The sequence below is a fragment of the Cynocephalus volans genome, chromosome 6, assembly GCF_027409185.1.
Source record: "Cynocephalus volans isolate mCynVol1 chromosome 6, mCynVol1.pri, whole genome shotgun sequence".
In the NCBI taxonomy this organism is placed as follows: Eukaryota; Metazoa; Chordata; class Mammalia; order Dermoptera; family Cynocephalidae; genus Cynocephalus; species Cynocephalus volans.
This window is the reverse complement of record NC_084465.1, coordinates 14,162,051-14,183,294: the sequence shown is the minus strand read 5'-3', so window position 1 is coordinate 14,183,294 and position 21,244 is coordinate 14,162,051. Positions and strand designations below refer to the sequence as shown.

General features: G+C 38.6%; 1 protein-coding gene across 1 annotated transcript; it reads left to right on the top strand.

The window, feature by feature from the left end:
• The first annotated feature begins 20,084 nt into the window (after positions 1-20,084).
• On the top strand, positions 20,085-21,035 carry LOC134380043 (taste receptor type 2 member 41-like). The gene has a single exon (XM_063099561.1). It carries the CDS (start codon positions 20,085-20,087, stop codon positions 21,033-21,035), a length of 951 nt encoding a protein of 316 aa, XP_062955631.1.
• The last annotated feature ends 209 nt before the right edge of the window (positions 21,036-21,244 follow it).

Genomic DNA, 21,244 nt, shown 5'->3' with positions numbered 1-21,244 from the left:
GCAGGTCCTGATGTGCTGACCTGCCAAGCCTGGTAGTGGGAGGGTGGGTCTGGTCCCAGCTCCTTACCCTGTGTCCCTGGGTGGGCCCTGAGGTGCTGGCATAGTGTGTCTGGTTGTGGGAGAGGGGTCCAGTCCTCTTCTCCATGCCCCAGGTCCCTGGGCAGGCCCCGAGGCACTGGCATGGTGTGCCTGGTTGTGGGAGGGGTTCTGGTCCCCTTCTCCATGCCTTGGGTCCCCAGGTGGGCCCCAAGGCACTGGCATGGGCTGCTTGGTTGTGGGAGGGGCATCTGGTCCCCTTCTCCATGCCTTGGGTCCTTGGGCAGACCCTCCAAGGTACTGGTGTGTTGTGCCTGGTTGTGGGAGGGAGGTCCAGTCCCCTTCTCCATGCCTTGGGCCCCCAGATGGGGCCCTGAGGCTCTGTCACAGCATGCCTGGTTGTGGGAAGGGGGTCTGGTCCCTGGCTGCTAGCCCCAGGTCCCCGGGCAGGCCCTTAGGCATTGGTGGTGTGCCAGTATGTGGAAGTGGGTCTGGTCCTTGACTCAAATCCTTGGGTTCTCGGTGGGGCTCTGAGGTGCTGGTGGTGTGAGTGGTTGTGGGCAGGGGTCCTGCCCCTGGCTCCATACCTCATGACCCCTGGTGGGCCCCAAGGCATTCATGGTGTGCCTGGCCCGGAACTAAGTTTTTGTCCTTTGCTTGCTTCTAAAACGGGAACTTCCTGTGGGAACCAGTACTTGAGCTGTGTGGTTGAGCTAAATTGCTGCTTTGCTGCTATTTCCCTAGGGAAGGCTTTTTGTGCAGCTCAGGGTTCAGTGGTTGACCTTATAGGTACTTACAGCTCTCCAGATACTTGGTGCACCTGGGTTGTGTAGAAACTCTGATCTGGGCCTGAGTTTTTTCATCAAACTGCACCCTATGCAATTCTGCATTCTGACCAGTCTCCTTTGAGTGGTCCTGCGCTGATTGGGGGGTGGGTTGGCTGTCCTTGCTGTGTCCCAGTGTTCTCCCTGTGCGCCAGTCTCCCCCACCGCCTGTGCTCCAAACACTTCCCATGGGACGGGCCATGCTCCAGTCCCTTGTATTGACTCACCAGCCTCTGAATAGCTCCCCTTTTTCAGCTGTTCTGGCTCCTTGCTCCTGCGTGGGTACACAGGAACACTATTAGTGGTCTTGGTGTCCTGGGGGCCACCAAAGTCCTCTTCTCCCCTTCCACCTCCAAGTAACTCCATCTGAAGGGCACAGCTGCGGCTTCTGCCAGCTCCTGCTCCATGTGCTTCAGCATTAAAGTGGCTGCAGAGAGTAGTTTTTTCTTTCTCTCTTCGTGGTTTCTCCTGCCTTCATGAACTCCGTAGGTCTCTCCTCCTCTTCCCCTGAGCTCCAGAAACCCCAGCTTGGCTGATGTTACATTTTTATAGTTGTAAATTCATAGATTTGTGGGAGAGAGTGACGCTGGGGACCATCTATTTTGCCATCTTGACCAGAAGTCCCCTCCTAACTGGTTTTGCAGCTTCTATTCTCATTTGCCTTTGGTCTGTTTTCAACACAGCAGGCAGCAGAATCCCTTAAAAATATGTCATTCTGTGTCACATCTCTTTTACAATTCTCCATTTGCTTTTCATCCTAGAATAAAACCCTAAGTCTTTATAATGAACTAAAATGCCCTGTATGATCTTGTCCTCCAGCCCATATCTCTGAAGTCATTTGCTGCTGGTCTGCTCTACTCTCACACTGCTCCCACCACTTTGGCTTCCTCGGTGCTCCTTGAGTAGGCCAGGCATGATCCCCCTCAGAGCTTTTGTATGTGGTGATCTCTGCTCGGATTGCTCCTCCCCAGGTGTTGATTTGGCTCGTGCTCTCACTTCTTTCAGGTATTGTCATTGCCACGTTGTCTGAATTGCAATCCTCCAGGCTACTGTTCCCAGCCCTGATTTTTCTCCTTAGCACTATCAATATCTATTTTGCTTATTTACGCTGTTTATTGTTCATTTTCCCCATTCTAATGCAAGCTCCGCGAGTTCCTTACTGGCAAATGATAGGCATTCAATAAATATCTGCTGAAGATATGGATGCGTTATTTTATTACACTTAACTAGACTACTTTTATTAATGCAAAAACTTATTATTTCTATGCCTGTAGACATAAGTATGGTTGCTAGAAGCTAGATCATCAATTGACATTCTGACACTTAGAGGTTTTCTGCTGGTTCATTCATACAGCAACTCCCCTTCACATTTTCTACAGTTGTTATTAGAGAGGGGTAAGTGATTCCATATTTGTTTTACACTTTAAAAATAATTTATTAATCATCCAGATATGGAGTTCTAGGTATAAATCCACCTGCTATGTGCAATGGGGATATGAAAGTAGGATCTAAACCTTCAAGAAATTTACCATGCAACATACATAAACAAGTTAGAGGGATATGAAACAGTGAAGAGCTAAAAAGACCATTAACCAAGTACTAATAGTTCATATTTGACCCTGGTCTTGAGAGAATTCTACAATGGAAATTAATCAGATACAGTCCAGTATCTAGCATTATCTATTTATAATGTGTTGCTGCAAATTTTATATGTCTCTAGTACTTGATATTGGGGTTTCCATCCATCTTTGATAACGTATTTGGTTTGACATTTCTTAATGTCACTGATGGCCTCCTTTTCTGAATTGTTGATTATTTATGGCCTGTATCGCTGGCTACTCTTGTATGATTCACTCAGGTGGAGGGGGTAATCTTGAGATTAAAAAAGTCACAAGAACAATCCCTCAAGCAGGAGGTGAGTTGTGAGGGGAACTGGACCTTTGAAGTCAGATCAGAATAGTGGGGCAGAGAGTGGGCCAGGATGTGTGGCTTCTGTTGTCTGCTCATGGGGTTGGCTTCCGTCACAGCCTTGTAAAGAATTTAAGTTTCAGTGGTTTGGATGGCTGGCCTTAGTGACAGATAAAAGCTTTTGAGACTGGGCTTTAGCAGTGGGCAGCTGAATGCATTTTGAACTTTAGTAAGCTGAGCTGACTGGCACATCTTTTAACTATAAATAATACTCGTCCTGGACTGTAGTGATGGACACCCAAGGCTAGGGTGGCCGGGGACTGGGGGGAGTTCTTTTTGAGAACTTTTATTTCTCTTTCAGTAAATTAAGCCACTTTTTAGAAGAGGCTGAATAAATTACTTAAGATATAATATTTATATAATACTTTTCATTCTTTTTAAAAATTTTATACTTTTCATTTTTTAGTTTGTTCAAGGTGATAATTTTTTTAAAAATGTGAAGCTGCTTCTGTGTCATTAGATTATTGTACCTTTTATATCAGAACTAAAGTGCAACAATTTTTGAGAGCAAAATGGATTTCTGCCTTCTAGGGGCACTATAGTTTTTATAAAATAAAAGTAGGACTTTATTTTTTGAGATTGGTGGCTTCCTGATCTGCTGACAAACTCCCCTAGAGGCAGGCTCCCTGTGTCTTTTGGATGTGTCCATAGGTTTTAAAAAAGTTTTGTTGAGATATAATTCATGTACCATACAATTTGTCCATCAGCATTTTATTTCTTTTTACTACCAAATAACATTTTATCGCTCAGATTGCCATATTTTGCTTATCCATTCATCAGTTGATGGACATTTGGAGTTGTTTCCACTTTGGGGCTATTGTGAATAATGCTTTTATGAACATCCATGTACAAGTTTCTGTGGGAACATGTGTTTTCATTTTGGGGGGACGTATCCCTAGGAATGGAATTTCTGAATCATGTGGTAGCTCTACATTTAACATTTGAGAGAGCTGCACCCAACCAGTTTTCCAAAGCAGCAGCACAATTTTACAGTTCCACCAGCAGTGTATATGGCTTCTGATTTTTCCCCAGCCTTGCCAAAGCTTGCTACTGTCCATTTTTGGGGTTTAGCCATCCCAGTAGATGTGAAGTGGTAGATGGTTTTGATTTGCATTTCTCTAATGACCAATAATGTGAAACGCCTTTTTGTGTGCTTATTGGCCACTTTTTATATAATCTTTGGAGAAATGTCTATTCAAATCCTTAGTCCATTTTTTAATTGGGTTACTTTTCTTTTTGTTGAATAGCATGCATTCCTTATATTTTTGTATGCAAATTCCTTATCAGATATATAATTTGCAAATATTTTCTCCCATTATGTGGTTACATTTTACTTTATTGATGGTGTCCTTTGAAACACCAATATTTTTAATTTTGATGAGGTTCAATTTATCTGTTTTTTCTTTAGTTGCTTGTGCTTTTATTGTCATATCTAAGAAGTTTTCATCTAATCTCAGATCATGAAGTTTTACTCATGATTTCTTCTAAGAGTTCTATAGTTTTAGCTCTTTCATTTAGATCTATGATCTGCTTTGAGTTGTTTTTTGTGTATGATGTGAAGAAGATACAACTTCATTCGCTTGTATGTAGGTTTCTGGTTGTTCCAGCCTCAATTTTGAAGTTCACTGGTTTTAGTGAGAATCAAAATACAAGGGGTCTTCAAAAAGTTCATGGAAAGATTTATATTATCTGTTAATTATCTTTTTCCACAAACTTTTTGAGGTATCCTCATTAATATATTGAAAGCACTTAGAATAGTGTATGGAGATGCATAGCAACACTGAGTATGTATTAAATATTATTATTTTATCATTTGTTGCACTAAATTATTACGATATATCACTTATCTTTCTCCCTCGGAGACTATCCTAACATTTGTACCCATGTGCCCGGTCTAGTGCCTGACAGACAGTATATGCTGAATATATTTTGTTGACTGGATGGATGATAAGCAGGCCTTCTCAGCTGAGGCAATCAGTGAGTGAAACAGTGGACAGATGCCGGTCTCAACACCGTACACTTTACTGTACTAGATTTGGATCGCAACCTAAAGTCCTTTCACACATTAGAACATGTTACTAGTGTCTGCCTTAGGGCATCCCCCCAGAGAGCAGAGCATACAACCCATGGGTGCAGATCATCCCAGAGGTCTAGAATCTCTTCAGTATACTTTTTATTCCAATGTAACCATCCCCACTTTTTGTTTGTTTTCTCTTCCCCTTGTTGCTGAGTATGAGCTCAGGGAATGGTATCCCTCTCTAATATCAGTCTAAGCCAAATCTCTTTTGCTAGATCCTTTGGCTTTCAGTGCCTAAAAGTTGAAGGTGCAAAGCTTGCTCTCAGTCCCTTTACAATCTCCATCACATTCCTTCCCTAGGTGAGCTCATCTAGTTTAATGGCTTTAAATACCATGTAAATGTTGATGACTCCCAAACCTGTTACTCTGGCCTTAACTCTTCCCTGGCACCTTGATTTACATTTCAATTGTCTACTTCATGTCTCACTTAGGTATCTAATAGCATCTCAAGCTTAATATGACCCAAACAGATTTCCCCCCACAAACATGTTCTTCTCCCAGCCTTCCTCATCTCAGTATATGGCCTCATAATATTCCTCAGTTACTAAAGTAAAAAATTCAAGATCCGTCCTTGATTCCTCTTTCTCCTTCCCTTATTTACCTGGCAGATTCTATTGAATCTATCTTCAAAATATGCCAGCAACTGATCGCTTCTCACCACCTCCAGTGCTTGCACCTGAGGGCCAGCTGCCATCTATTTGTACACGGTCTAATGCAGTAGTCTCCGACTGCTCTCTTCCACCCCTGCCTCTCCTTAGTTCCATCCTCTTCATAATAGTCTAGAAGATCTGTTTAAAAATATAAATTAGATCATGCTACTCCCCTTTTTCAAACAATGGATTTCAATCATGTGAAAATACTATCCAAATTTGTTACCGTGACCAACCCAACTTTTTTGATCCTGTCATTTAAGCAACAGGATGAGAAAAGCTGAGATTTCTACCAAGTACAAATATGCAATAATACGAGATTTCAAAGTGAGCTGCCAGTTGCCTATATCCAGATTTTCATAGGAAATGAATACAAACCTCTTCTATAACTTTTGAAATTCTTTGATAAAATAAAAGGGTAGACATAGTCAACAAGAGAGGATTTTGTGAGGATAAGTATTTATAATTCTGTGCTATGTATCCCATTCCATGTCCTACTGAGAAGGACAAGGAATTCCTCCCCCCACCTCAAAACTAGTGGTGGTTGGGAGCTTCCATGGGTTCACTCACAAAGCTTACTGGGTTATTTCTTCAGCTGGGAGGTATAGTGGACTGGGGTCTTGCTTCTGCCTGGGGGATTTAGAAGACAGACAGACTGACTGGCTAAATTTGGGAGCAGAGTTAAGAGTGTGTGGCTACTTTAGGACTATTGGGGTAGGACTAAGAGGCCATCTGGGGGCCCTAAGGGAGAGAGCATGTGTGCGAGCACGTCTTGGGACCTGACTGATAGGGCTGCCTCCTAGGATGTGGTAGTTCCAGCAGCAATTTGTTGGAAAATGCCTAGGAGTTGAGGAAGGAATCACAAGAAATCACCCAAAATAGACATGCTTTTTCTTCAGTGAAGAAAACTGCGGGAAAGAGACCCCAGTAGAAATCCTCCAGAGCTCTGAAAGTTCCCCATGAGTGAGAAATACAGCTCCAAACATTTGGCAGGCCTGGAAAGCACAAAGTCAGGTTATTTTGGCACTAGTCCAAATAAGACCCTTCCTGGACCTTTCCCATTTTCCCTCTGTATTAGCCAATCTCAGTGGGGCTGAAGCTGTCGTTAGGTGGTTATTAGTATTCATAAACTGAACTGGAATTTCCAGTTTCTGATTTGAGGCTGTTTTGTGATTTGAAGTCATCTTGGGACACTCTGCTTGATAAGAGTGAAAAGAAAAGGCATGTCGCTTGCTGAAGCTCTTATTCTTTGGCAGGAGAAGATCTCCCCTCTGAACAAAGCTTGAAAAAATAGTGAGAGAATGAGTTAAATTATGATTTGGTAATATTAAAAGTGTGCCCGGTTATACAGACCAAAAACTCTACTTGCTCGGGCCCCTCAGACCACATATCATCTGAGAAATCTCCCAACATACAGATCTAAAGGAGCAACTTTTCCCTCTCTAGCCATTTTCCAGCAATCTTACTCTTTTATTTCATCAAAGAACTAATTACTATCTGAGTATATTGTTTCTGTGTGTGCTGTTATCACTTACTTCCTACTGGGCTGCAAGTTCCACAAAAGCAGGAAACTTACCTATTTCATTTACTGCTACATCCCCAGTGACTAGAACAGTGCCCAGCAAATACAAGTGCTCAATAAATATTCGTCGAGTGAATGAATGAATGAAAACAGTGAGAAACGTAGATCTGAGAGTGAGCTAAATGCATATTTACTTTTAATTTCAATGAATCTCTCTTTTTATTGTGGATTATTAATTTAAAAATTTTAACATTTACTTGTACATATTTGTGGGGTACAATGTGTTGTTTCAATACATGCATAAGCTGCACAGTGATTCACTCAGGGTAGATAGAATACTTTTGTACCCATTAGTCCACCACTTCTCCTTTCTCTCCATCCTCCTCCTGGCCTCTGGTAGCTGTTATTCTGCTCTCTACTTCTATGAGAACCACTGCTTTTTTTTTTTTTTTTTCTTAAGATTCCACATATGGGTGAGACCATGCGGTATTTGTCATTCTGTGCCTGACTTACTTCACTTAACATAATGGTTTCTAGTTCCATCCATGGTGCTGCAAATGACAGGATATCATTTCTTTTTACAGCTGAATAGTATCCCATTATGTATACATATCACAGTTTTTTATTTATACATTCGTCTGTTAATAGGCATTTAGGTTGATTCTGTCTCTTGGCTATTGTGAATACCATTGTGATGAACATGGGAGTGCAGGTGTATTTTGACATATGGATCATTTCCTTTGGGTATATACCCAGTAGTGGGGTAGCTGGGTTGTAAGGTAGATCTATTTCCAGTTCTCTGAGGAAACTCCAAGCTGTTTTCCACAATGGTTGTACCAGTTTGCATTCCCACCAACAATGTAGGAAGGTTCTCTTTTCCCCACATCCTTGCCAACATTTGTTATTTTCTGTCTTGTTGATAATAGCCATTCTAACTGATGTGAGATAATATCTCTTCATTGTTTTAATTTGAATCTCCTTGATGCACTTCTTCATTCAAGAAATGTCTGTTCAGGTTCTTTGCCCACTTTTATATTGGTTTATTTGTTTTTTTGTTGTTGTTGAGTTGTGTGAGTTCCTTGTATATTCTGAATATTAGCCCCTTATCTGACGTGTAGTTCCCAAACACCTTCTCTTATTTTGTAGGTTGTTTCTTTACTTTGTTGATAGTGTCTCTTTCTGTGCAGAAGCTTCTCAGTTTAACAAAAGTCCCATTTATGTATTTTTTCTTTAGTTGCCTATGCCTTTGTAGTCTTGCTCAAAACAGTATAGCCCCCTCACATTTTTGTGTAGTGTTTCTCCTGTGTTTTCTTCTAGTAATAATTTGTGGTCTTAAGTTTAGGTCTTTAATCCATTTTGAATTTATTTCTGTGTATGGTAAGAGGGAGGGGTGTATTTTCAATCTTCTGCATGTGGATATCCAGTTTTCCCAGCACTATTTATTAAAGAGGCTTTCTGTCCTTTCCCCACTGTATATTCTTAGCACCTTTGTCAAAAACCAGTGGCTGTAAGTGCATGGGTTTATTTTGGGGCTCTCTATTCTATTCCATTGATCTGTTTGTCTATTTTTATGCCAGTACCATGGTGCTTTGGTTATTACAGCTTTATAGTATACTTTGAAGTCAGGAAGTGTGATGACTCCAACTTTGCTCTTTTTGTTCAAGATTGCTTTAGCTATACAGGGTCTTTCGTGGTTTCATACAAATTTTTAAAATCTTTTTTCTGTTTCTGTGAAGAATGGCATTGGTATTTTGATAGGGATTGCATGTAATGTGTAGATTGCTTCAGGTAAGGTGGACATTTTGATAATGTTAATTCTTCCAACCCAAGAACATGGGATATCTTCCCATATATTTGTGTCCTCTTCAATTTTTTTCACCAAGATTTTATAGTTTTTGTTGTAGAGGTGCAGTGGACAGAATGCCTCCCCAAAGTTACTGGAGTTTAATCCCTACTGTGACTGTAAAGAGGGTAACAAATCTTATTATGGTAATTGAAAGGTGGGCCTTGAAAAGGTGATTAGATTCTGAGCACTATGTCCTAATGAATGGATTAATGATGGTGGTCACGGGCATGGTTCTGAGGGCTTTAAAAGGAGAGCATGTGAGAGTCTCTCTCTCTCTGCTTCTGTCATCTTACAATGTGATACTCTGTGTCACTGTTACCATCAATAAGGCCTTCACCAGATGTGTTCTCTGAATTTAGGACTCCCCAGCCTCTGAATCTCTAGTGATAAATTTTGTTTTCTTACAGATCACCCAGTTTCAGATATTTATGTTATAAGCAGCAGAAATTGACTAGTACAAGAAATATTTTACCTTCATTAATTTTACTTCTAGGTTTTTTTTTTTTTATAGCTATTGTGAATGGGATTACTTCCTTAATTTCTTCTTCAGCTATTTTGTCATTGGCACATAGAAAAGTTACTGATTTTTGTGTGTTGATTTTGTATCCTGCCACTATACTGAATTCATTTATTAGTTCTAGTAATTTTTTGATGGATGCCTTAGGGTTTTCTATGTATAGGATCATGTCTTCCACAAATAGGCATAGTTTGAATTCCTCCCTACCAATTTGTATGCCTTTATTGCCCTCTCTTCCCTTATTCTAGCACTGGCTAGAACTTCTGCTAATACATTGAATAAGAGTGAGGAAATGTGGCATCCTTGTCTTGTTCCTGATCTTAGAGGAAAAGCCTTCAATTTTTGTCCATTCTGTATGATATTAGCTGTGGGTTTGTAATATATGGCCTTTATTGTGTAGAGATACATTCCTTCTATACTGAGTTTGTTGAGTGTTTTTATCATACAGTGGTGTTAGATTTTACCAAATGCTTTTCTGCATCTATTTAAATGATCATATGTTTTTTCCCTTTATTCTGTTGATGTGGTGTATCACGTTTATTGATTTGTATATGTTGAACCATCCTTGCATCCGTGGGATCATGGTGAATGATTTTCTTAATGTGTTGTTGGGTACTGTTTGCTAGTATTTTATTGAGGATCTTTGCCTCTGTGCTAATTAGAGATATTAGTCTGTAGTTTTCTTCGTTTGTTGTATCTTTTTCTGGTTTTGGTATGAGGTTAACGTTGGCATTGTAGAATAAGTTTGGAAGTATTCCCTCCTCTTCAATTTATTGGAAGAGTTTGAGAAGAATTGGTATTAGCTCTTTAAATGTTTGGTAGAATTTGACAGTAAAGCCATCTGGTCCTGGGATTTTCTTTGTTGGGAGATATTTGTTACTGCTTCAATCTCATTACTTGTTATTGATATGTTTAGGTTTTATAGTTCTTCATGGTTCAACCTTGTAAGTTGATGTATCCAAATATTTATCCATTTCTTCTAGGTTTTCCAGTTTGTTTTCATATAGTTCATAGTTGGATTATTAATTTTAATACAGCTATACATTTATGCTGTAGTGGTAACTTTCACATAATCTGTATAACTAATTTTCTGAACTCTTTTATGACAAAGTCACAATCCAAAAGAATATTTTAACATTAAAAAAAAGTTTTAAAAAAATGTGGAAAAGACAATTTTGAAGTATTAAACAGTAAACATTTGAATATATTTTTATTCAGGAAAATATTTTTTAAAACAAGATGGTAAACTAGAGGATCCCATCCCACATTACCCCACAAAAACAACAATTTAACAACTACACAACTGCTCACTGTTGAGCTCCAGAATACAATTAAGAAGCTGTAGCCACCAAGAGGATCACAAAAAAGTAGCATGGCTACATAAAAAGTGTAGAAATCATTCTACCTGTGTCAGCCCTTTCCCTTACTTGGCAGAGCTCAGTGCCAAGAGTCATACCCTCAGCTGCAACCTCCCCCCATGAGGGAGAAGGAGAACAGAAGGACCCCAGTGGCTTTAACTACTGAGACACCAATAGTCCTTTTTGCCACCATAGACACCTGCAGCTTTTTCCACTGAGGACCCCTTCAGTTTTCTCAAAGCTGATCCCAGGTGCCCAAAGTCCATACCCTGTGATCCCTCTCTACCTCCCAGGGCCAAAGCCCGCACCACCCTGGAGCTAGAGCCACCAATGCCCCATCCCTAACCACAGCTGCTGTGTCCTACCCAGCCAGTGCTCTCAAACTTGCCAATATCTGAAGGTCTTTCCCCACCAAAGCCAGTTTGTAGATTCTGGAAAAGGTGACTACTTCAAATGTGCATACATCAACACAAGGCCACAAGGAACATGAAAAATCAAGGAAACATGACACCACCAAAGGAACACAATACATTTTCATTAACTGACCCCCCAAAATTGGAGATCTACAACTTGCCTGGCAAAGAATTCAAAGTAATTATTTGAAAGAAGTTTAGCAAACTACAAGAAAACATAGACAACACAACAGTATTAGGAAAACAATACATAAACAAAGCAAAATGTTCAACAAAGAAATAGAAATCATTAAATAGAATCATATAGAAATTCTGGAGCTGAAGAATATGATGAATGAAATGAAGAATGTGATGGAGAGCCTCAATAGCAGACTCAATCAAGCATCAGAAAGAAACTGCAAACTTGAATAAAGGTCATTTGAAATGATCCAGTGAGAGGAGAAAAAATTAAACACAGTGAAGAAAGCCTATGTGATTTATGGAACACCATCAAGCAAGCAAATATATACATTATGGGAGTCCAAGTAGGAATATATATAGAGAGAGAAAGGGGCAGAAAGCTTACTTAAAGAAATAATTGCTAAAAGCTACCCCAATCCTGGGAGGAAAATAGAAATTCAGATTCATGAACTCCAAAGTACCCTGAGAAGTTTTAATGCAAAGAAGACTGCACCAAGACACATTATTAAAAAATTGTCAAAAATCTAGATCAAAGAGATAATTTTGAAATCAGCAAGAATAAAGCTACTTGTCTCATGAAGGGGAACTCTCATAATACTATTTACAAATTTCTCAGCAAAAGCATGGCAGACCAGGAGAGTATGGGATGATATATTCAAAATACTGACAGAAAAATTCTGCCAGCTGAGAATAGTATATTCCACATAATTATCCTTTAAAAATGAAGGAGAGATAAATCCTTTCAGGCAAATAAAAACTGAGGGAGTTTATCACCAGTAGACCTGACTAGTAAGAAATGCTTATGGGAGTTCTTCAAATGGAAATAAAAACATGCTAAACAGCAATGCAAAGGCATATGAAAGCATAAATATTACTAGTAAGAGTAAATATATAAACACATACAAAATAATGTAACATTGTAATAGTCGTGTGTAAATTACTTTTAACCCTAATATAAAGTGAAAAGATAAAAATTTGTTAATGGACACATAATATAAAAAGAAGCAAACTCTGACTGCAAAAGCACAAAGTGTGTGTGTGGGAGTAAATGTGTAGAATTTTAGTACACAATTGAAACTTAGTTGTTATCAACGTAAAATAGATAGATATAACTACAAGGTATTTCATACAAGGTTTAAGCTACTGATGAAGAAAAAATAAACCTATAATAGATACAAAAAAGATAAAGAGAAAAGATTCAAAGCAAACCACTATAAAAATTTTCAAATAGCAATTTAAGACAGCCAAAGAGTAAGAGAGGAATGAAACCACTGCAAAAGAAAATCAACAAAATGGCAATAGTAAGTCCTCACCTATCAATTACTACTCAAATGTAAATGAATTAAATTCCCAAATCCAGAAGCTTAGAGTTGCTTGATGGATTAAAAGAAAACCAGCAAGATCCAGAGATATGCCGTATACAAGAGACTCACTTTAAGTTTAAAGACAAATGTAAGTTGAAAGTAAAGGAAGAGAAAAATATATTTCATGCAAATGGTAACCAAAAGAAAGCATGGGTGGTTATAATTATATCAGACAAAATAGATTTTAAGTCTAAAACTGTGTCTAGAGACAAAGAAGTCATTACACAATGATAAAAGGGTCAATTCAACAGAAAGACACGATGATTATAAAAATGTATGCAACTGAACATCTAAATATATAAAGCAAATGATAGTTCTGAAGGGAGAAATTGAAAGCAATACAGCACTACTAAGGGACTTCAATATCTGGCTTACAGTAATGGATAAAGCATCGAGACAGTAATGCAATAAAGAAATTGTTGACTCAAACAACACTATAGACTAAATGTACCTTTAGCACCTAACAGCAGCAGAGTACACATTCTTCTTAAATGCACATGACACATTCTCTAGAATAAATCACATCTTAGGTCACAAAACAAGTCTTAACAAACTTAAGAAAACTGAAATTATTCCAAATATTTTTTTGGACAACAAAGTACTGAAACTAGAAATGAATAATATTAAGAAAACAGGAAAAATCACAAATACATGGAAATTAAACAACACACTCTTGAATAACCATAGGGTCAAAGGGGATATCAAAAGGGAATTTAAAAAGTACCTTAAAGCAAATAAAAACAAAAAATAACATAGAAACACTTTGGGAAACCAGCATTAGAAGGATATTTATAGTGATAAACACCTGCGTTAAAAGAAGAAATATCTCAAACAATCTAACTGTACACCTTAAGGAACTAGAAAAAGAAGAACAACCTAATCCCAAAGTTAGCAGGAGGAAGGAAATAATAAAGATTTGAGCAGAAATAAATCCAATAGAGATAGAATAATGATAGGAAAAAATCAACAAAACTAAGAATTGTTTTTTAAAAAGATAAACAAAATTGATAGACCCTTAGTTAGACAAACTAAGAAAAAAAGAGAGAAGACTCAAATAAATAAATCAGAAATAACAGAGTAAACATTACAACAATTCCTCAGAAATAAAAAGAATCATAAGAGACCTCTATGAACAATTATACAGCAACAAATTGGATAACCTAGAAGAAATGGATATATTCCAAAAAACATATAACCTGCCAGAACTGAACCAAGAAGAAATAGAAAGCCTGATCAGAACAATAACAAACAAGGAAATTGGATCAGTAATCAAAAACCTCCAAACAATGGAAAGCCCAGGACCAGGTGACTTTCTGGGTGAATTCTGTCAAATATTTAATAAGAATTCATACCAGTCCTTCTTAAACTCTTCCAAAAAATAGAAGAGCGAACACTTCCAAACTCATTTTATGCAGCTTGCATCATTCTGATACCAAAACTAGACAAAGAAACTATAAGAACAAAAAACTACATAGATGCTAAACAGATGAATATAGATGCCAAGATCCTCAATAAAAGACTAGCAAGCAGAATTTAACAGCACATTAGTGGATCAATACCAAGATCAAGTGAGATTTATCTCAGGATGCAATAACGGTTCAATTTATACAAATCAATCAATGTAATACTCCACATGATCACATAAACACATGATCATCTCAGTAGATGCAGCAAAAACATTTGACAAAGTTCAACATCAAAGTTGATCACAATTAAAACTCTCAACAAAATAGGTATAGAAGAAAATTACCTCAACACATAATAAAGGCCACATATAAAAAGCCCACAGCTAACATTATAATCTATGAAGAAAACTGACAGCTTTTTCTCTAAGATCCGAGTATGCCCACTCTCACTACTTCTTTTCAACATAGTACTGGAAATCTGAGCCAGAATAATTAGACCAAATAAATAAACAAATAAATAATAAAAATAAAGAAAGAAATAGAAATCATCCAAATCAGAAAGGAAGAAGTATAATCATCTTTGTTTGCAGGTAGCATAATCATATATGTAGAAAACCTCAAAGACTCCACAAAAAACTGTTAGAACTAATAAATGAACTTAGTAAAGTTGCAGGACACAAAATTGGCGTAAAAAATCAGTCATGTTTCTACAGAAACAACAAACTATCTGAAAAAGAAGTTAAGAAAACAATTCCATTCACAATAGTGTCAAAAAGAATAAAATACTTAAGAAAAAATCCTAACCAAAGTAATGAAAGATTTGTACAATGAAAATTATAAAACACTGATGAGGAAAATTAAAGACAACATAGATAAATCAAAAGATATCCTGTGTTCATGGATTGGAAGAAAAAATGTCAATACTACCCATAGTGACTTACAGACTCAATGAAATCCCTATCAAAATTCCAATGGCATTCTTTACAGAAATAAAATAAAAACAATGCTAAAATTATTTGGAACCACAGACACACACACAAAACAAATAACCAAAGCAATCTTTAGCAAGAAGAACAAACTGGAGGCGTCACACTTCCTGACTTCAAAATATATTATAAAGCTACAGTAATTAAAATGGTATGGCACTGGCATAATAACAGATATACAGACCAATGTAACAGAGAACTCCAAAATAAGTCCACACATCTATGGCCAGTTGATCTTCAACAAGAGTGCCAAGCACACACAATGGGGAAAGGACAGTCTCCTCAATAAACGGTGTTGGGAAAACTGGACATTCACTTTCAGAAGAAAGAAACTGGATACTATCTTACACCATATAAAGAAATCAACTCAAAATGACTTAAAGACTTAAATGTAAGACCTGAAATTTTAATTATAAAGCTATTAGAAGAAAATACTGGAAAAAATCTTTTTGACATTGGTCTGGGCAAAGATTTTTAGTATACGACACAAAAAGCACAGGAAAGAAAGGCAAAATAGACAAGTGGGACTGCATCAAACTAAAAAGCTCTGCACAGCGAAGAAAACAATCAGCAGAGTGGAGGGGCAACCTATGGATTGTAAGAAAATATTTTTCTCCCAATCCATACCACATATCTGATAAAGGATTAATGTTCAAAATATATAAGGAACTTATACAACTCAATTGCAAAACAAAACAAAACAAAACCCAAAAAACCTGGTTTAAAAATGAGCAAGGGCCTGAATAGGCATTTTTCTAAGTAAGCCAAACAAATAGACAGCAAGTGTATGAAACTGTGTTCATTGTCACTAATCATTAGGGAAATGAGAAATGAAACCACAAGAAGATATCAGCTCACACCTGTTAGAAAAAAGACAAGAGATAATAAGTGTTGGTGAGGATATGGAGAAAAGAAACACCTGCACACTGTACACCCATTATGGGAAACAGTATGGAGGTTCTCCAAAAAATTAAAAATGTTCCTATCATATGTCCCAGCAATGCCACTCTTGGTTGTATATTCAACAAAAATGAAATAAGTATCTCAAAGAGATTTCTATACTCCCACATTCATTGAAACATTATTCACAATAGCCAAGATATGAAAATGACCTAAAAGGATAAATTAATAAAGAAAATGTGGTATATATATATATATATATATATATATATACACACAATGAAATGTTATTCAATCCTAAAAAGGGAGATCCGGCCATTTGCAACAACATGGATGAATCTGGAGGACATTACATTAAGTGAAATATTCCAGACACAGAAAGATAAATGCCACATGATCTCACTTATATGTGGAATCTAGAATAATCAAAGTCACTCTCCATCTAGAAGCAGGCAAGGAGAGCATGTGTAGGGTCCTAGGCAGGATCCAAGGGCATCAGGTAAGGAGAGCACACCTAAAGTCCTAGACAGAAGCCAAGAGCAGACTCTTCTGCCCAGGAGAAGGCAAGAGGCAGAGTATACATGGGATTGTAGGCAGAAGCAAGGGAAGATCCCTCCACCAGGAAGCAGGTAAAGAGAGCACACCTGGTGTCCTAGGCAGGAGCTGAGGGCATCATCCCCTACCTGGAAGCAGGCAAGAGAGCATGCCAAAAACACAACTTCAGCATGAGTGGTCTAATGCAGCCACTGCCACAGTCATGGCTGCTGCAAAAGTGTCTCAGTGTCACAGCAGTAGCCACAGCCACCATGCAGACAGCTCAGCAGACACTCAACTGCATTGACACAAGGAGAGTCACCAATGGAGACCAGAAAAAGACAAGGACGTCTCTATCCTCAAAGCTCACTCCACACTAATAGAAGAAGCAACTGCTGTATCCAGATGACCAGACATCAATGCAGAGATACTAGAAACATGAAAACAAAACAAAACAATACAACAACAACAAAAAATGACACCTCCAAAAGAATACAGTAATTCTCAAATACCAGACCCTATAGAGCAGGAAACCCTTGAAGTGACTGAAAAGGAATTCCAAGCAACAATCTTATGGAAACTTGCTGAGATACAAGAAGACTCAGTTAGACAACATAATGAAATGAGAAAAAAATCCAGGATATGAAGGAGGAAATTTACAAAGAGATTAATTCTTTAAAAAAGAATGTAGCAGAACTCATGGAACTAATTCACTCAATGAAATAAAAAACACAACTAATAGCTTAAGCAGCATGCTAGAACAAACAGAATTTCTGATCTTGAAGATAATCTTTTTGAAATAACTCAGGAGGAAAAAAAAAGAAAAAAGAATTTTAAAAAATGAAGAAAATCTAAGAGAGCTAGCAGACAATCTTAAGTGCACAAACATTTTTATCATGGGTGTTCAAAAGGGGAGGAGAAAAGAAAAAGCATGGAGAACCTATTCAATGAAATAATAAGAGAAAACTTCCCAGGTATAGGGAGAGACAAGGATCTTCAGATCCGGGAGGCTCAAAATCCCCAAAAAGATTGAACCCAAAAAGGTCTTCTCCAAGACACATGATAGTCAAATTGGCAAAGCTCAAAGACAAAGAGAGAATCTTAAAAGAAGCAAGAGAAAAGCATCAAGGATCTTTAAGGGAACATCTATAAGGGATCTTTAAGAAAAGCATCTATAAGGGAGTTCCCATCAGACTAACAGCAGACTTCTCAACAGAAACTCTACAGGCTGGAAGAAAATGGGATGATATATTCAAAATACTAAAAGAAAAAAATCTGCCAGCCAAGAATACTATACTCAGCAAGGCAATCCTTCAGAAATGAGGGAAAAATAGTGTATTTTCCAGACAAAGAAAAACATGGGAGTTTACCACCACACAACCAGCCCTACAAGAAATCCTCAAGGAAGTCTTGCATTTGGAATAAAAAAAATGATCATCACTACCACAAATACACAAGAAAGAACAAAACCCACTGGTAGAACAAAAATGCAAACAAGAAAGAGAAACTAAATTTTACCATTACAAGAAACCATAAGACTATGTAAGAATGCCCTTGCTTTATTTCTGATTTTAGTAATTTCAGTCTTCTCTCTTTTTTTCTTGGTCAGTCTAGATAAAGGTTTGCAAGTTTTTATTGATCTTTTTAAAGAATCAGCTTTTGGTTTTGTTGATTTTCTTTGTTGTTTTTTAATTTCCTATTTCATATTTTTCTGTTTTAATCTTTGTTATTTCCTACTTATATGTGCATTTAGGTTTAGCTTGTTCTTCTTTTTCTATTTTCTTAAGGTAGAAGTTTACATTACCTATTTGAGATTTTCTTATTGTTATCATAGGTATTTACGTGTATAAATTTTCCTGTAAGCACTGCATGAGCCCTGCATCCTGCAAACTTTGATATGTTGCACTTTGATCTTTATCTCAAAGTACTATGTAATTTCCCTGTGATTTTTCATTTTACCCATTGTTTATTTAGGAGAATGTTGTTTAATTTCCATACATTTTTGAATTTTCTAAATTTCCTTCTGTTATTATGGTCAGAGAACATATCTTCTATGATTTTAGTCTTTTTAAATAAATTAGGACTTGTTTTGTGGCCAAAAATAAATTTTAAAAAAGAAAGAAAAATAAATCAATGAAAAAATAAATATAATAATCAAAGTCATAGAAGTAGAGAGTAGAATAGTGCTTGCCAGGGCTGAGACAAGAAGGAAATGGGAAGATGTTGGTCAAGGGGGACAAAGTCACTAGAGACCTAGAATGCAGTAAAGTGAATATGTAACATACAGTAATAATACTTTATGGTATACTTGAAATTTGCAAGAAAGGTAGGTCTTACGTATTCTCACCAAACACACAAAAACTTCATAGTAACCATATGAGGTGATGAATATGTTAGAATTTTTCCTTTTCTTCCTTTTTTTTTTTTTTTTTTTTTTTTGATTTTTCAACATGACCTCCTAGGGATCTCTTTGTAATATTGATGTGAGAGGACAGGACTTATCTATGCCTGCAAGCTATGGTCTCTCTATGGTGTGGTGGACAGACTGTAAGGTGTCCCCCCAAGACCCTCAACCCTGGTATTGGGTCTTTGTGTAACCCCCTTTCTTTGAGTGTTGATGGGGACTGTGATTTGCTTCTAGGCAATAGTATATGGCAAAGGTGATAGGATATCACTCCCGTGGTTGTGTTATGTTACTTAAAACTCCCTTTAGAGACTCCTTGTTGTCTTGATGAAGTAAGCAGCCAGTTGGAACAGCTCACTTGGCTGTGGGAGGCCTCTAGAATCCAAGGGTCACCTCCAACTGGCACCCAGCAAGAAGCAAGGGCCTTCAGTCTTGCTTCTGAGGGCCCCTCAACCACAGAGAAATAAATTCTCTCACTAGAAACACAAAACTGGTTTAAACCATTATCAGTCACTTACACCTGAGGGTCCATGAAGGATTTAGGTAGAAAAAATTGGGGTGGAAAGGCAGACTGAGTTATTTGATTTTTGAAGTGATGGCTGCTCAAAAGTAAGACTAGGTGTGTAACAGGTACACTCAGCTGAGACAGACTTCTCTGGTATCAGTATTTTTTTTAGGTATCTCCCTATACTTGTTGTCTAGATACCTAAAGTCTTGAGAATGACCTGATGGCAAGAGAATTCACATGGTCCAAGGGTGTAATAAGAAGAATGGAACTCAGTCACAGAGATACTGAAAAATCCTCTGCACTGATGCTAACCATGGCAGCATGCAGGCAAAACCAGAGAGGGCAACTCAGGGGCAGACAGTGGGCGTAGTGGTAACTGAGCCCAGAGGAAATTTGCATCCTCTTTGTGCTGAGAGCACACCTTTCCTCCCTAACCTGAGTGTCCTCCGCTCCAAGTGAGCTCTGGCTCAGATGCAGAGCCTGACCACTCTTCTCACATTCCCAGGAAAGATTGGAAAAAAGACTGTGGGTGGGAGCAGAGAGAAGGCCAGGGACCAAGTCACCTGGGTTGTGACTGGAGGAGGGGTCAAAATGCAGCTGGCACTGACAGTGTTGTTCATGCTGCTCTACATCCTGCTGTGTCTCCTGGGGATCTTGTCTAATGGCTTCATTGTGCTGGTGCTGAGCAGGGAGTGGCTGCGATATGGCAGGCTGCTTCCCTTGGATAGGATCCTCATTAGCTTGGGTGTCTCCCGCTTCTTTCTGCAGTGGGTGGGAATGGTGCACAACTTTTACTTCTTCCTCTGCCCGGACGAGTACTCCGTGGGTTTCACCCGACAGTTTATTGCTCTGCCCTGGGACTTCCTGAACTCAGCCTCCTTCTGGTTTGGCACCTGGCTCAGCGTCCTCTTCTGTATGAAGATTGCTAACTTCAACCACCCGACCTTCCTCTGGCTGAAGTGGAGGCTCCCGGGGTTGGTGCCCTGGCTCCTGTTGAGCTCTGTCCTGATTTCCTTCATTGTAACTCTGCTCTTCCTTTGGGGGAACCATAGTGTGTATAAAGAATTCTTAATTAGAAAGTTTTGGGGGAACATGACTAATAAGCAATCTAAAAAGAGTATGGAAATTTACTATTTTGTGCCCCTGAAACTTGTCACGTCGTCAATTCCTTGCTTTGTTTTTCTGGTCTCAACCGCACTCTTGATTAGTTCTCTAAGGAGACACACCCGGAGAATGCAGCACAGTGCCAGCAGCCTGCAGGACCCCAGCACCCAGGCTCACACCAGAGCTCTCATGTCCCTCATCTCCTTCCTCGTTCTTTATGTTCTGTCTTTCCTGTCCCTGATCATTGAGGCTTCAGCCTTTGTCCCCGTACAGAAAGAGTGGTACTGGCCATGGCAAATTTCAATCTACCTGTGCACATCTGTCCATCCCTTTATCCTCATCATCAGCAACGTCAAGTTCCGAGTCACGTTCAGGCAGCTACTTCTGGTGGCCAGAGGCTTCTGGATGGCTTTGGTGGCCCAGGAGAGACTCAGGTGAGGATGACCGAACTGCTGCACACCTACACGGAAACGTCTCCATAGGCAGATGACTACTGGATCATGTTGTGGGGTTCCTTCTCTGGGAAGGAGACAAGAGAAGAAAATCCGGGAACTCTCTGAATGTGCTTCCTTTCCTTGGGATACTAATAAAATGTAGTCCCATGGATCTCAGAGAGCCAGTGTTGTCCAGAAGTTCAGAATATAAGA

Bases quoted from the DNA above. Each gene is read 5' to 3' on its own strand.
- LOC134380043 (XM_063099561.1), top strand. From the start codon at position 20,085: ATGCAGCTGGCACTGACAGTGTTGTTCATGCTGCTCTACATCCTGCTG.